The 17113-nt window shown below is 49.2% G+C and overlaps 1 protein-coding gene and 1 pseudogene across 1 annotated transcript in view; both read right to left on the bottom strand.

Annotated features, from left to right (window-relative positions):
* Nucleotides 1–4659: 4659 nt before the first annotated feature.
* The window catches only part of TMEM242 (transmembrane protein 242), a 35692-nt gene continuing 23238 nt past the window's right edge, over nt 4660–17113 (bottom strand). The window contains exon 4 of the mRNA XM_002714955.6: nt 4660–6842. Coding sequence (XP_002715001.2) covers nt 6729–6842 — 114 coding nt within the window. The 3' untranslated portion in view covers nt 4660–6728. The remainder of the gene's footprint in view (nt 6843–17113) is intronic.
* On the bottom strand, nt 12869–15262 carry LOC138849752 (L-lactate dehydrogenase A-like 6B; annotated as a pseudogene).

Raw genomic sequence — 17113 nt, 5'->3', positions numbered from 1 at the left:
ACCGGTGGTTAGCACCTGGCACGTGGGTAAAGGGCAGGTGCTTTGCCAGTGTGCGTGGAAGGGCGAGTGACCAGGATCACTGTTGAGAACCGAGCGTGCGTCTCTGCGCAGTCAGCCCCGGCTCTCCCTGGAGAGCGAAGCAGTGGCCGGGAGCCTCACCGGAGAGCCACGTAGTGGCCGGGAGAGACTCGGTTTACCTTCCCTGTACGCCCAGCCAGCCAGGGCGCCCGGTGTTCTGCGGGGCCCCTCGTGGGAGCGTCCCTGTGCTAACACGTGGCTCCCCAACCAGCGGTGCTACTGCATCCCCAGCCTCCCTCTCCAGCTACTCCCCAGCTTCAGGCTGTGCCCCGAAGGGCAGGGCCACTGCTCCAGGTGAGCCTGAGCGTCCCAGACGCTGGGAAGTCGCAGTCCCTGAGTTCCAGGAGGGTGGCACCCAGGAGCTGCTGCAGAAGCGAACACTTGGAGGCATGCTGGTCGCGAGGTGTTCTGCGTTGCGTCGATCATGAACTCGACATTTCAGCTACCTCCCGAAGTAAGAATGCTACGGCGGGAAGATTCAGTGGTATTTATTCGTATCTAACGTCTACCCTGTCGGCTTCTACAAAGGACTGGAGGCTTCCAGGAAGAGACAGGTGTGCAAGAGGGTTGAGAAAATGGAAAGCGCAAGTTGAAAACTAACCCAGGAGGAGGAGAAGGTGCCACGCAGGAGTCCCGGACGGGCGGGCAGGAGCCCCACAGTCCCAGGCTTCGTCTCAGGCCCGCTGCTTCCCTGCAGCCTGCTGGCTGTCACCCAGGCAGTTAGTGGGCGGTGGGCTCAGCTTGGAGGAGGAGCAAAGATGTCACGTGGCAGCTGACAGTAAAGGCGCACGCGGGCTAGAACGGGGAACCACCGGGCGTTTTAGGGTGCAGTGGGCTCTCAGGGAAGAAGCCGGCGGCTTGGTTTCTGCCTGATTTCTTTGGTGAAGAACAACTCTGAGAGCAGCTGAGCTGGCCCAAGGCATTTCTGTGCCCCCCTAATCTTAGTTGCAGACTAAAGCTTCAACTCAGCTCTTGCGGCTCCGAAATAAAACCGTCCCTGGCGGAGAGGAGCAGGAGCCGGAGTTCTGGGTGCACCGCGGATGCCACAGGCGGGAGGGAGGGAGGTGGCCGCCCCCGAGGGGCACGTGCAGGCGCCCGGGTCTCCTGCGTCCAGGTGCCTCGGGCGGCCAGGTGTCACACAGCGAGACTGCCCCCTCCTCGTGGGGTGTACAAGGAAGCCGGCCTGTAGCTGGGGTGTGTGTCTTCCTTGCGGGGCCGTCAGAGGACGGGGAGTTAGGAGCCCTGCAGCCCAGGCCTTGCCGCGGGAACCAGCTTCTCATCATTTCCGTGTTTTCGTTTTGCGGGGTTTCGGCAGTGCAGGTGGGCGTGAGGAGGCAGAGGTCAGTGTCCTGGGCCCTGGCTGTACCGCACGGCCCCCGCACACTTGGATCCTCTTCCCAGTGAGGGCCTCGCCCCCTCCCCCACGCCTGGCTTGGTCCTGAAAGCCCGTGTCCCAGGCAAGGGTCTCACCCGAGACTGCGGTTTCCGCCCAGCCCTTCCCTCCCTGTTCCTCGACCATCATTTGGCATCTTGAGAAGCCAGAACGAGCACCCACCTGTGGGAACTCTGAACCCCACCCCCACCCCAGCGCAGAGCCTCGTGTTTGCAGGGAGCATCTCTGTGGGACACATCCGGGAAGACACAGGGACAACGGGGGGAAGGGGGGGGGGTGCAAGTTGATGTGCTGGGCAGCGCCCCCTCCTGGCAAGAGGAGGTGCTACTTCACCTCCCACTCGGTAAAGCCCACCTACCCTGCACCCTCTCCTCTCTGCTTCTGAAAACAGAGCTGGTAGATTGGATAAGGGGCCCTTTTCAGATATTTCATCACAATCAGTTTTAAAAATAAGACTTATTTTATTGAAAGAGTTAGAGATGTAGACAGGGGAGGGAGAGAGGTCTTCCATCTGCTGGTTCACTCCCCAAATGCCTGCAACAGCCGGAGCTGAGGCGCCAGGCACCAGGAGCTTCTTCGGGGTCTCCCATATGAGTGCAGGGGCCCAAGGACCTGAGCCTCCCTCACCTGCTTTCCCAGGTGCATTAGCAGGGAGCTGGATTGGAAGTGGAGCCACTGGGACTTGAACTGACGCCCTTATGGGATGCCGACACTGCAGGCCGGGGCTTCAACCTGCTGCACCACAGGTTTTCCTCCACCCCTTCTCATCGTTGGACAAGAGGGCTCACTTCAGCTGTCACAAATTTACCATTCTCCAGTTTTCTTAGGTCTGTGTCCTCTCTCCTGGATGAGGCATGAGCTCTGTGTAGCCATGGTCACCGTGGACCGCAGCGGGTGGAGACAGGCACAGGTGATGGCTGCATTGCAGGTTCACCTGTTGGTAACTTCCAGACGTGGCTGTCTGCCTGCAGGATTTGCTTGGAGCCGATGATGGGGGGAGGGGTTTACACCTACAAGAGGGGCAGTTGAGGAAGATACATGATGCAGTAAGATAAAAACACAGGAGTCCACACGGTGGTGTAGTATGTTAAGCTGCTGCCTGCGACGTCGGCATCCCATATGGCTGCTGATTCGTTCCCCAGCTGCTCCACTTCTGATCCAGCCCCCTGCTAATGCACTTGGAAAGGCAGTGGAAAATGGCCCAAGTGCTTAGGCCCCTGCACCCATGTGGAGAGACCTGGGAGAAGCTCCTGACTCCTGGTGTTTGGCCCAGCCCCAGCTGTTGTGGCCATCTGGGGAGTGTAGCTCTGCTTTTCAAATAAATACATTTAAACAAACACATTTCCATTACCCAGTCAGGAGAGGAAAAGGCAGTCTTCAAAGCCTGGCCCGGATCCATGAGGACTCAGTTTTGTCCATGTGTCCTTGTCACGCTGGCCAGCTGGTGAGCAAGGCCCAGAGCCGCATGTCTCACACGCACCCCTGGACGTGACCTGCAGAGCGCTGCCTGCCGGGCTGCAGCCTGGGAGCTGCCGGGGCCGTGTGCAGACGGATGCTGGGGAGAGTTCGGATGGGCAGGTAGCAGGTGCTATGGTCGTGCCACACGCCCACTCCCCCTGCTTGAGCTGCTTACGAGAGTTCCTTGCCCTGTCGTCAAGTACAATTAAACACGTCCTTGCCCATTTTTCTTATGATTTTAAGTAAGCGATCAACCTCATCAAATGGTAATGGTGCAAAGGACCAGATCCAGCTATGTGAGGAAGATATGAAGAACTAAGTCACTCTGCTGACACTGGCACTACATGCACTTCTGGCAACCGTGATTCTCAATGTCCCCAGGATTGAGTTATCCGGCGGAGACAATGTGGGCCGCCAGCCTCACTCCCTAGGGTAGGGTCCTTTTCCTCCCTCAGTCACAGCGTCCACGACCCAGCCTGGGCACCAGAGATCCTGACACTTGGCCGAAAGGAAAAACTCCCCATTTGGCAATGATAGAGAACGAGACAAAGATGGGTGACCCTGTCTTAGGAAACCTACTTGAATTTATAGTTTGCCTGTCTGACTTATTTGTAACTACTTGTTTTGAAGAAATACACAGAAATGAGGTGAAAATAAACATTCTCCTCCAACCAAGCTGCGGAGAGAATAAATTGTGCCCCAAGTGAAGTGGCCGAATTCAGTGGGTTTTAATTACTTTTGTTCCCATGGGCTCCCTCCCACCCCTTAATTTCTTCGATGTTCCCCTTGTTGCCAGGCTTAATTTGCAAGTTTTGTCCCACACTCCCTGTGAAAGTAAAACTAAGAGTGATGGGAGAAAGGGGCACCAGCGTTGGCCGGGCAGGCCCACGGGGTCTTCCTGAGGCAGCCACGGCTCATCCCCTGCCCTGGAGCCTGCGATTCTCCCAGGGATAAACTTCGAGGCAGCGTGGGGGCCGCTACACCTCCGACCTTCCACCTGCAGGCCGTTCAGCCCCGGGATGTGATTTTACAAGCACGTAACTTAGCAGCACAGGCGTTCCCTCCCAGGAAGCCAGGGCCTCCGGAGCCGCACGCTCTGCTCTGCCCACCACTGCCTTGCAGCTCTGGCTGTTGAGCCTCTGCGTGTGGAGCTCAGCTCCCAGCACCTGGAAGTCACATCCTGACCGTGGGCCGGGACAGGACGTGGAGGTGGCTGGCGCTGCCTCCAGGTAATGGCGTGCTTACGGAGCCGCTTTCATCTTGGAGAATAGGGTGGTTACAGCTCTGTATGCTCCAGAGAGCAGGGTGAGGATGTCTGCCATCCTCTACCCAACATAAAGACAGCAAAGAAGGTGGACTTGGGATTCCCTGCCACTTCCTCTGCCACACCCAGGAACTGGCCCCTCATGTGAAGAACATCATCTGCTGAACATTTTTCCTTTCTGTTAACCAACTTGACAATACGCCTCTGGTTAAGGGGAACACACACAGGACGAAGTCCTCTGTTATCTGAGCGTGACTGCCGGAAAACATTTTGGTGCACTGCTTTTCTTTCTGGCTCTTCATCTTTGTTCCCTTTTCCTGTTTCTACCATGCCATGGGGGCTTGTGCTCGGCACCTATTCTAGGGAGTCTGACTCAGTCATCCTTAGGAGTCTCCCGTCATCAAAGGCGAGAGAAGTCCTGTAGGACAGGGTTTTGTAAACAGGCATGCCACACAAAGAAGCACTCTTTAAAAAAAAAAAAAAAAGATTTATTTATTTATTTATTTGAAAGGCAAAGTTACACAGTGAGGGGAGAAACAGAGAGAGAGAGATACCTTCCATCTGCTGGCTCACTGCCCAAATGCCTGCAATGGCAAGGTCTGGGCCAAGCTGCAGCCAGGAGCTTCACTCTGGTCTACTACATGGGTGCAAGGGCCCGAGGACTTGGGTCATCTTCCACTGCTTTCCCCAGGCCATCAGCAGGGAGGTAAAATGGAAATGGAGCAGCCGGGACAGGAATCAGTGCCCATGTGGGATGCTGGTGCTGCAGGCAGTGGCTTTACCCGCTAAGCCACAATGCCAGGCCCTAGAAATAACCTCTCAGCAGAGAACTGGTTACACATGGAAGATGGGAGGAGAGTTTTTGCTCCTCCATCTGTGTGATAAATTCCACAATACTCTCCTTCTAGTCTTGGGTTTTTAGCAGGTTACATATAAATTGTAGACACAGATTACACCTGTTCAATTAACAATACAGCAATTTTAACAGGGTAACAGTGTCTAGAGAAAAATGTTACATTATGCACTTGACATTTCATTTACAAATTTTCCCTTCCAACTAAAAGGCTTCACTGTAACAGAAATTTCAAATGTACTTTATTAAACCTGATTGCTGACTAATTAGAGTCTACACAATGATAAGAAATTGTACAACGGAAACCCTACCAGAGCTTGTTTCTTTGGACGCTGACATGTTCAAGTTATTTCTCTTCTTTATAAAACTGAATCTGCGGTGCAGATACCTGTATGTAGAACTGGTCCCCATGTTTTCTGATGTCGTGGAGGACAGCGGGGGGTGGGGTATGTGCTAGACTTTTCCATGGCAGCGTCTCCGGGGAGGCGGTCCCAACACTTCCTAGTGAGACTCAGTGCTCAGGTGACTTGCTGGTTGAAGTATCTAGGATGGGGCAAGCACTTAGCCTGCACTCATCATCAAAGTCCCCGGCTCCAACTCTGGCTTCCTACTAATCAGTCCCTGGGAGGCAGTGGTGATGGCTTAGCTAACTGGGTTCCTGCCACCCGTATGGGAGACTGGGATGGAGTTCCTGGTTCCTGGCTTTGGCTGCAGCCGTTGTGGGTATCTGGAGAGTGAACTAGTGGGTGGGAGCTCACTTTCTAGGTCTCGCTCTCAAAAATCATGTAAGTTGAAGTGGTCTCAGAAAAAAAAAGTATTCAAGATAGGAGTCAACTCAGTTTCTTACTTGGACAACTCAAGCCAAAGTACAAACTCTCAGTTTTCAGGGACCCAGAACATCTTTTCAAAAAAGCACATTTTATACCCATGTATCGCCGTTATTATTTCAGCCCAATCGTACCTTCCTAGGTTACCATTCCTGCTTCTCACTCAGGAACTCTCAGCTCCATCAGGTAAATCAATGGCACGTGTGTGCGGGCTGCATGTCAAAGACCACATCCAGGGCGGCAGGGACACCCATCTGCCGAAGAGAATTTGCCTAACCTGTCCCTTCGAGGCTGGCTGATGGGACGAAGCCGTCCAAATTCTGACAGTCGTATTCCGTCAAGAAAGGCTCTTGAAAATAATTCATTACATGCACTGAGCTATCCTGCAATAGGGGTCTACTGATAAAGACTTCCCAGCACTTATATTACAAACTTGTCCAGGCAGGAAATTTGGTTTCAACTGTTAAAGTCACCAGCAGAATCACTTCCTCTGGATTCCGCACACAGGGAAGTTACTCCTGTAATTATTACTTTTAAATAGTCTGAGCTTGGGGGGAATCTTACCCTCCCAACATACACACACACACACACACACACACAGGCTGCGGGTCACACATACACACACACACACACACACACAGGCTGCAGGTCACACACACACACACACACACACACACAGGCTGCGGGTCACATACATGCACACACACACATACACATACACACACAGAGGCTGCGGGTCAAGCGCTTCCCATCCCGCGGGGTCCTCAGCAGTGTGCGAGGCTGAAGCCGAGCCCAATCCCGACCCCCGGCTGCCGCGATGTCTCCGAGGCCCTCTTGCGCAGCACTGTTCCGTGCTCATCTGTGCCCATCTCCCTTGGGTTTCAATGCCTCCTCCCACTCAGCAGCTGATTGCGAGTTCTTGGGAATCGGTGGAAATATTGATTGCATTTTACTTCGAAAGTCTTTCAACTAGAAGAGAAAAAAAAAAAAATCAGGCATCGAATGTTAAAGAGAAAAATACCCAGGTAATACCCTGCTGGCCAGCCAATACTTCCTGCTGACAGCTAATACTCCTGGGTCCTGGGCAGAGCAGAGCAGAACCAATAAAAGGCCAGGGCTGCAGTCTAGCTACCCAGACAAAAGCACACCTCGGTATTCTTTTTTAAAAAATATTTTATTTACTTGAAACGCAAAGCTGAGGAGGGGGGAGAGAAGAAGAGGAAGAAAGAGAGAGAGAGAGGGAGAGAGAATCACAACAGCCAGGTCTGGGCTAGGCTGAAGTGAGGAGCCGGGAGCTTCTTTCAGGTCTCCAACATGGATGCAGGGGCCCAGGCCCTTGGGACATCCTCCGCCGCTTTCCCAGGCACATTAGCAAGGAGCTGGATTGGAAGTGGAGCAGCTGGGACTTGAACTGGCACCCATATGGAAAGCCGACACTGTGGACTGTGGCTTATTCCACTATGCCACAATGCCAGCCCCAACACACCTTTCACTCTATGAGAAGTCTATTAGCTAAATAACATAAAACTTCGCTATGAAAAGCAACACGCCCTACATCATCAACCCTCCCACCCCCAGGTGGATTTTCTGTCCGAAGGACAGTGCATATTGTTCCTGATAAAGATGCAACTGAGAGTGGGATTGCTGTCTATCCTAATGAATATACTTAGGTCGCTAAAAACTTCCGAGCCATAGAGACGACAGAAAGAAGAAACTTAGTAGGAGCTTTAATAAAGAGAAAGTCAATGAATGGCAGATAAACCAACATGTTCTTATGTGCCAGACAGTGTGGAAAGAAATCTAAGTAAGGGTTTCACAAGTGACAGCTGATTTGGAATTAAATTAGAACAGGGGGTTGGATCCTAGCATGCCTCTAGTGTGTGGGTCACTTGTACACCCCCCAAGGGTGGGGACACTCATTGATTGGCATTATGGAACAATCTCTGTACCAGACAGCGTGAGTCCCATACTCATTCTTTCAAGTCTATATGGTCCTGCTATGAAGATGGTACCTCCACAGCCCTACAGCCGGTGCTATACTTTGTTCTTGCCAGCCAGACCCCAGACATATGTTCCCAAGGACACAGATCTCCCTGATGGGACTGTGCAGCAACATGCAAGTCTTAATGGCTACTTCCACAGCGGGCTAGGCTTTTTTTTTTAATGTTGATGCTTATTTATGTCAACTTGAGACTGAATCTTCCCCTGTTTCCAAACTCAGGGGCTGCATCCTGTTGGAATTTGTAAATCTGGGGCGTTTACCCCAGTCCTAGCACTGCTGCTGTCAGCACAGGCTCTGGTGGCAAACGGACTTCTGTATAGATCTCAGCCCCACCACTGGGGAAGGTGGCTCACTCTAAGTCATAGTTTCTACACATGTACAACAGAGATGATAATTACCTGCACACAGAGTTGTGGGAATTAAGGGAGGTTATACGTATAAAGCACAGCATCAAGTACATGGTAAGTGCTCCACACAGATGATGTTATCCTTACAGCACTGTCAGAACATGTGTGATGCAGTCTACGAACAAAGCCCCTGTGCATCTAAGTACCATGGTATGATTGTTAAAAGCATTGCCCCATAATTATCTCTCATTTGGCTTAAGTATTGTGACAGGGGGAGATGGGTGAGGTTATCCACATCCATACCATAGCCTGTAGGGGCCTGTGCCAACCAGCTCCATGCTCTGGAAGCAGCAGCTCCTCTTGAAGACACACACGCCCATGGGATGTGTCTCCCTGCACCCCCGCTTGCACAGAGCTCTCTGGTTTGCACTGTGATGGACCCTTCAGGAGAGGGTCTCAACTAGAGACAGCACTGCATCCCTGGGGAGAGTGTCTGCTCGTCACCATCGGGGAGCACCAGTCGCACTTGGCAGGAGTGGGAGGACACAGATGCCGCATGTCCAGCATGGGCCACAAAAAGAACTGCTTTGTCCAACTGAGGAGCTTTGCAGATTTTCATAGTTGAAAAGCCAGCACCTCTCTGACCACGGTTTACAATGTGCTGCCTACATTTTTCTCTGCAACTGAGCCTAATGACACTGTCTTCAAATGGCATGTCAACCAAGACACGGACAGAATCATTTTCCACGCTCCCTTCTCAGTGATACGGAATCGGTCAGTTGCCAAGGGGGAACCCCTGATTCAATTAATCCCAGAAAACCCTTACAGCGTCCATTCTAACAAACAGGCAGTTATTGTAATTAAAAACTCTGAGTTTTGAAATGCTTTGGTCAAGGAGCAGTTTATTTAGCTCCATTTCCTCATTTGCAGGAGTGTAGCGCTGTTACCAACCTCAGCCCTGGATGAACAAGGCTCTGGGTAGGTCAACGATTACAGCATCAACAGTGATTTTCAAGAATCTGGTAATTTAGCCTCATCATAAAACAGAGTAAGACCACACAATTCTGATACCAGGAAACAAAGAGCACAGCTGGGTTGTAATAATAATGCCTACACTTGTGTGTCAGGCACTGGTCAGGCATTACATATCATTTAATCTTCACAATTCTTTGTGGCAGAAATTATGACCACCACTTAATATATGAGAAACAGAGGTCAAAGAGGTTACAGTGACGTGGCTTTTAAGCCAACTGTCTGCGTCCAGGACACTTTCTCCACAGCTGTGTTGGTTCTATGATACAGAAAGACAAGGTACCTCTACAACACCCATTCACGCACCAGTTTCATGGGGCCGGTGCTGTGACATGAAAAGGGAAACCTCCACCTGCAGTACTGGCTTCCATATGGGTGCCAGTTCGAGTCCCAGTTCTGATCCAGCTTCCTGCTAATGCGATGGGAAAGCAGCAGATGGCCCAGGTTAGTGGGCCCCTGAACCCATGTGGAAGACTCCGAAGAAGCTCCTGGCTTTGGCCTGGCCCAGCCCAACTGCTGCAGCCATTTGGAGAGTGAACCAGCAGATGGAAGATCTCTCTCTCTCTCCTTCTCTCTCTGTATCTTTGCCTCTCAAGTAAGTAAATCTTTTAAAAAAATGGTTTTTAAAGCATCTGTTTCTTGCAACAGTGACCACTTTCCCTGAATGGTCTGGCAGCTACAGGATTGCTATTCACCTACTTCTGGATATGGGTAGCGGGCTGTTTAAACTTCCCCGCCTCATTCACGTCAGGCAACCATGTGATCAGGTAAGGAAATGTGAGGAGGACACACACGCATCTGCTACTTCCAGGCTGGACACTGAACTGCAGGGGCTGGAGTCTCCGGGCCTCTCTTCCCTCTCCACAGCAACCATGGATACATGCCGCTGCAGTAGTGCCCCAGACCAAAGCACCGAGGGCCTCAGCATCACACCAAGGAGCACGCGTCTGCAGAGCGCTGGATTTTATACAAGAAATCAACCTCTGTTGTTTTAAGGCACAGATTGGAGATCATTTTCTATTTCAGCATGACCCAGACTATACTGGCTGACCCAGAGGGTGAACAGAATGATAAAACAGACATAAGCATGCTGACATCCTTCAGTAGGGTGTTAACTTAGCTTGAATAAATGGAACAAAAGCTCACGGGCTGGGTAAGAGGAAACAGGAGCTCAGCAACTGAACTCTAAAAAGTTCTCGTCTCCTGGAGCAGCTGAACCACACTCTTCCCGCCGTAGGGAATGCGGCGCCTCAGCTACTCCCACTCAATCTCCCTGGCCAATCAGGGCAGTGGGATAGTTTGGGAGTCCTCAACAGCATGGTAAAAGGTCATTTTTTGGGAAGATTGCTGACCCAAGTCCATTTCATAAATTTCAACTAAGCAAGACTGGCTTGGTTTAGAGAACAGATGGTAATATGTTCACTGTGGAGTAGATCTGTTGATATCCACACGGATCCTAAGGTAAGATGTGTTTGAACATACTGTATTACTTATTTAAATCTTCAACTGCATTAAGGAAGGGTAATGTGAATTTTTAAATATTGGCTCCCATCTTCTATCATTTAAGTAAAGGTCAGACAAGCATCTCACTTCTCCGAAACCAAACCTTTCCTGTATCACATACATAAAGTTTGTAATCCGTAGTGAAGTCAATTGATTTAGGAATAAAAAGCATACAAGTAACTTTTTGAGAAATACAATCCCTGAAGTACTCATTAAAGTGGCCAATTTTTATAACAGTGATTAACAATAGAGGACAATTCAAAAGCAAAAGCTTTCTGTTAATGTAAAGTAAACTGGGCAACAGCCAGGGCCCACTCTGCCCAGGAAGAACAACGTAGAACATGCTTCTGGATTTAGTGTGCTAACAGGCCTGGTTTTCAAAGGCAGTTCTACAGTGACTTCACTCAGGGCCACTGTTGTGGCACAGCAGGGTTAAGGCGCCACTTGGAGCTGAGCTGCTCCAGCTTCTTATCCAGCTTCCTGCTAATGCACCTGGGAAGGTAGGAATGTTGGCCCAAGTGCCTGGGCCCCTGCCACTCACGTGGGAGACCCAACTGGAGCTCCTGGTTCCTGGCTTCAGTGTGATGCAGCCCCAGTCACTTTGCCCACTTGGAAAGTGAACTAGAGCATGGAACATTCTCTTTCTCTTTTGTCTTTCTGCCTTTCAAATAAATAAAATAAAAATTATTTCATTCAAACAATTTTTGGTAACTGCAAAATTTAGAATTTAGGGATGTTTCCTGTACTACTTCAGTCAGAATTCCTGGTATAAAAGTTTTCCACTTTACTGCAATAAAACATTTTTTTTTTTTTTTTTTTTTTTGACAGGCAGAATGGACAGTGAGAGAGAGAGACAGGGAGAAAGGTCTTCCATTTCTGTTGGTTCATCCCCCCCCGCCAATGGCCATTTTCTAACAGCTATAATCCAGTCATTACTAGTTTTCCATCTCAACCTAATGACTCTGATTCATGGGCACACATGAACACAATCAATCTACATGCAGCTGCAGCCCAAGACAGTCATGTCTTTTTTTTTTTTTTTTTTTTTTTTAAGATTTATTTGAAAGGCAAAGCTACCAAGAGGCAGAGGCAGAGGCAGAGAGAAAGGTCTTCCATCTACTGATTCACTCCCCAGATGGCTGCAATAGCCGGAGCTGAGCTGATCCGAAGCCAGGAGCCTCTTCCAGGTCTCCCACAGAGATGCAGGGGCCCAAGGACTTGGGCCATCTTCCACTGCTTTCCCAGGCCATGGCAGAGAGTTGGATTGGAAGTGGAGCAGCCAGGACTCAAACCGGCGCCCATATGGAATGCTGGTACTAGAGGCGGCAGTTTTACCTGCTAGGCCACAGCACCGGCCCTCATGCGTTATGTCTTCTTAATGGTCCAGCAGATATGCTGTCCCAGGGGAATAAAGGCAGCCCCAAGATGAATTCCTTATAGAAAGTAGTTGTGTTTGTACATATGTACTTTTATTTTTACTGTGGAGAAAGTTTCAACTTTTCTAAATAGTGTATAAGTTAACATAGGGATTAACCAGCCAGAATGGATCAGTATGCATTTAAGGAGAATGAGAATTTCTGTAACACAATAAACAGCTTTGAAACCAAATGGCAATTACATGAGGATACCTCAATGAGTTTATGTAAAACAGAATTAAAGAAGAAGCTGCTGCTGCAAAAATGAAATAATGCATAGTTTTCTCATACTACGCAACTTCCATGAACTTTTTGAAGGTCCCTGATTGCATAGATTTCAACACTTTTGGCACCAAAATAAACCTATCTTTTAACTCCATTTCCACGAATGTCCTGAAAAACCTTCATGCATTTATAAGGCAAGTACTGGTACATCAATGGTATCCAAAATATCTTCTTTGAGAGTCACTTAGGAATTAGGTATCATCCGGGATCTGGATGCTAAATCAGAGAGCTGGAGGGCTAAACAGGGGTGACACTCCACAACGCTTAGGAGTTCAAGTTTACCCGAAAGATACAATCCCATATCTACAACCTCCTCTGTAGTCTCTTCAGAATGGTGGCTTTGGACAACCTTAAAGCTGAGCTCCTTCTGAATTTCCCAAGTGTTTCCGCACTCTTTCTCAAACAGGCCTCCTCTTCAGGGGTCAGCTTGATCTTTACAAGGTCTGAAATACCATTCTCTCCCAGGACACAGGAAACTGAGGAATACTTCATCTATTCCAGACAGGCTCAATTATGCAGAAACTGGATGTATGCTCCCGAGATCCTTCAAAGTACTCCGTTAAATTAGTGCCAGGCCAATGACCCAAGATGCATAACCTTGCATTTTAATAATCTCATAGCCACTGGAAACCACCGCTTTGTGGGCAGTGTCCCACTGCTCAGGATCTCGACCAGTTCCTGCATCTGAGCTCAGAGCCTTCAGAGGGACTCCAGCGACATCCACTCCACTCCACACAGGAGCACTTGAGCCCACGTGCTCTCAGGAACCCACGCATGACAGCTTTCAGAGTGGACACCAAGCTTTTGCCCTGTCAAGAAATGGAAACGGAAACGAGCAGTATCCACGTAACAGCTGCTTCCAGTAACATGGTTTTTAGGATATGCACTCAACTTTCAGGCTAAGTTAAGATATTCACTGGATTGGAAACACTTTGCAGCAGGGGCTACACTGGATAACATGGGAAATCATTAATTTAAAGATGGCCACATTTTGCTGGACTAAACCAAAGCGTGTCTCCCCTTGCTTCTGGCGTGCACCTACTGCTATCAGCAGACAGGAGTTGGCAGTGACGTGGTAATCTGTGCCACGACAATATTTGGCATTTTCATGACAGGGCTGCCACGTTGAAGATCCACTGTTTCACCCTTCAAGTTCATCACTCAAGCCTTTTAGTAAGATGCTGATAGGGCTGGCCATGCTGACTGATCCAACCCCGATAATGGAGGCCTTATTGTGACAAACAGGGTGGCGCTTCAGGCCAGGGCTGGCCCCAAACCTGTACTCTCAGTATTTGAGAAGTGTACCAGGCCAATCCAGATCTCTGGAATTATCAAGTTTTCTATTTCCAGTAAATGCCATGTAAAATCGCTTTCATTAACTACAGAAGAAAAACAGAGGAGCAGGAGTGCCTGGGTTTGTTTCCTGGCTGTGGCTCCTGACTCCTGCTTCCTGCTAACGTAGACCCTGAGAGTCATCCATGATGGTTCAAGTCATTGGGTTCCTGCCCTCCATGTGGGAGACCTGGTCGAGTTCCTGGAGCCTGGTGTTGGCCTGGCCTAGCCCCAGCTGCTGCAGGCATCTGGTGAGGAGACCAGCAGATAGGAGTATTTTCCCTTTCTACTTCTCAAGTAAGTGACATTTACAAAAAGAAAGAAAACAAGGTTCCATATACATGGTTACCATGTCAATGCGCATGTGCTGTCTTCCAGTACCACCTGCACTGTTTCCCCAGGCACTGCTGAAGGGCCTTTTCTTTTGAAAGGATTCCACTGACTGCAACCCACAACTGGGGAAAGGGCTGAGTTACGCAGTACTAAAAACTCAGGGATGGGGGCCGGCGCTGCGGCTCACTAGGCTAATCCTCCGCCTTGCGGCGCCGGCACACCGGGTTCTAGTCCCGGTCGGGGCGCTGGATTCTGTCCCGGTTACCCCTCTTCCAGGCCAGCTCTCTGCTGTGGCCAGGGAGTGCAGTGGAGGATGACCCAGGTACTTGGGCCCTGCACCCCATGGGAGACCAGGAAAAGCACCTGGCTCCTGGCTCCTGCCATCGGATCAGCGCGGTGCGCCGGCCGCAGCGTGCCGGCCGCGGTGGCCATTGGAGGGTGAACCAATGGCAAAGGAAGACCTTTCTCTCTGTCTCTCTCTCTCACTGTCCACTCTGCCTGTCAAAAAAAAAAAAAAAAAAAAAAAAAAAAACTCAGGGATGGGATGCCAGGTCTTTCTCATGTCAAGGGAAAGCCTAGGATTGAGGCCCAACTAAAAATACTTTCTCACGTAGAAAGATGATTTAGTCCTCTATTAAAATGAAGCTATCTCTCATGACAATATCTAAATGTCCTTAAAATGGTAAATGCTAACTAACGCATGGATCAAATTTTTGACTAAAATACGGAGGCAAAATTAGCTGGCTAGTACAACATGGCATTACTATGTCTTATCTCCTGTGCATTTCTTTGGGCAGTCTTGTGAACTTGTAGGTTTCTGAGGGGATGTCAACTTTGCACCTGATGAAATGCATACCCTAATAAACCCAATTAGCTACAAGCCCCAGCAAAAATAATGGTACTGTCTTTTCACTTAGAAACAATTCTGAATGAATAATGGCTGCTCAAAGCTCTCCCTCTTGTTCCTTGACACAAGTAGCCTTCACAGAACAAAAATAAAAAAATAAAAATTAAAAAAAGTTAGTTTTTAGAATACCAAATCCTGATAAAATGAGTCATTTATATCCAGAACTTTAAAGCTATTTTCAATCCTCCTACCACTGAAATGCAGTCCAGGAAGGTGAGGCGTGAGAGAAGCATGGCGATAGGGGAGGTAAGTATGACATGCATTCTCCATGCCACATTTTAGAGGGAACAAAGCCACACGCTCGGTCACATGTGAAATGGTGAGATCACCAGATACATGAATTCTTCCCCCACTGGTGGTCGGATTTATGGTAGTAGTTTGTTGAGTTAAAAACTGGAATTTTTTTTTGGACAGGCAGAGTGGGCAGTGAGAGAGAGAGACAGAGAGAAAGGTCTTCCTTTGCTGTTGGTTCACACTCCAATGGCCGCCGCGGCTGGTGCGCTGCAGCCGGCACACCGCGCTGATCCAATGGCAGGAGCCAGGTGCTTCTCCTGGTCTCCCATGGGGTGCAGGGCCATCCTCCACTGCACTCCCTGGCCACAGCAGAGAGCTGGCCTGGAAGAGGGGCAACCGGGACAGAATCCGGTGCCCTGACCGGGACTAGAACCCGGTGTGCCGGCGCCACAAGGCAGAGGATTAGCGTAGTGAGTCGCGGCGCCGGCGGAATATTTTCTTAATACTTATTTTATTTATTTGAAAGGCAGAGTTAGAGAGAGAGGTAGAGACAGAGACAGATATATATATAGAGAGAGGTCTTCCAAATGGCCACAAATGGCTGGAGCTGGGTCAGGCTGAAACCAGGAGCTTTGGTTCTCCCACGTGGGTGCAGGGGCCCAAGGACTTGGGTCATCCTCTGCTGCCTTCCCAGGCACATTAGCAGGGAGCTGGATTGGAAGTGGAGCAGTCAGGACTCAAACCGGCGCCCATATGGGATGACAGCACTGCAGGCTGGGGCTTTAATCTGCTATGCCACAGCGCTGGCCCCCAAAACTGGAATTTTTAAAACGATCACATTTAACGGTGGCCAACATTTTAGAAGGATCCTTAAAAGGACCAATTTGTGATAGCTATCATTTCTTTTATCCCAGTTATAACTTAAAGTTTTAATGATGCCTGTTGGTTACCACCTTCTTCCTATAATGACTCCTTTGACCAGTCAAATCATTTTCCAAGATAAGTGTTCTTGAACATGAAATTCAAGGACATAAAGACTCTTAGCTAGATGGCTTCTTTCTATAGCAATTTTCTTTCAAGAGTCGAACCTCTTCAGAAATACAATTTATATGATAGCTGCCTCTACAGTTTTTCCCCTGAGCCACAACTAAATCAATTTTGAGCAGTAAAAAAAAAAGAAAAAAAAATAACTCTCCAAAATAACAATACACCAAAGCAGCTTTTAAAATTTACAGTAAGTCTCGAGAAGGAACACACTAAAAAAGATGAGGAGATGTATATGACCTCCAGAGCAGATTCAGGTCTACTCAATGATGTGGGAAGCCAAATTTAGCTACACAGCTCCCTAATGACTTTCTATCTTGGGTGACTCATTATTCCTTTTGAATTGAAAATCTACCTCAAATTATCTATTCAAAATGCAGTATAATATGGTTACTAATGGCAGGACTATACCTTAATATTCGTGGCTATAGCACTTAGGAGGGCAGAAGCAGCGAATGAAGACAACCTCCAAGTCTCTGGCCCAAGGATGGCTGCAATGAGTCTCCTTGCACCCAGCTCCCCATCTACCGCAGGGTCCAGTGCTAATGTCCCACCCCCTTACCAATCTTCACCAATTCCTAAAGCAGAAGGGACTTTTTAAAATCCTACATCACCATTGTACTTTGTACCTCTCTCCATTGTAGGCTTTCCCACACAAAATCAAAGGTAAAGTACTTGTGCGTGTGTCATGACAAGAGGGCTCATCTTTCTCTACCAGCATATCCCTGTCCTCTCGCGCAGAGCTGGGTGCAGGACAGACTTGGTAAATGCTATGGTAGAAAAGAATGCATATGGGGCCGGCACTG

This window comes from Oryctolagus cuniculus, chromosome 5, assembly GCF_051225735.1.
Source record: "Oryctolagus cuniculus isolate XC-2025 breed Fujian yellow rabbit chromosome 5, ASM5122573v1, whole genome shotgun sequence".
In the NCBI taxonomy this organism is placed as follows: Eukaryota; Metazoa; Chordata; class Mammalia; order Lagomorpha; family Leporidae; genus Oryctolagus; species Oryctolagus cuniculus.
The sequence above is the reverse complement of the archived record's forward strand: the minus strand, read 5'-3'. Positions and strand labels throughout refer to the sequence as shown.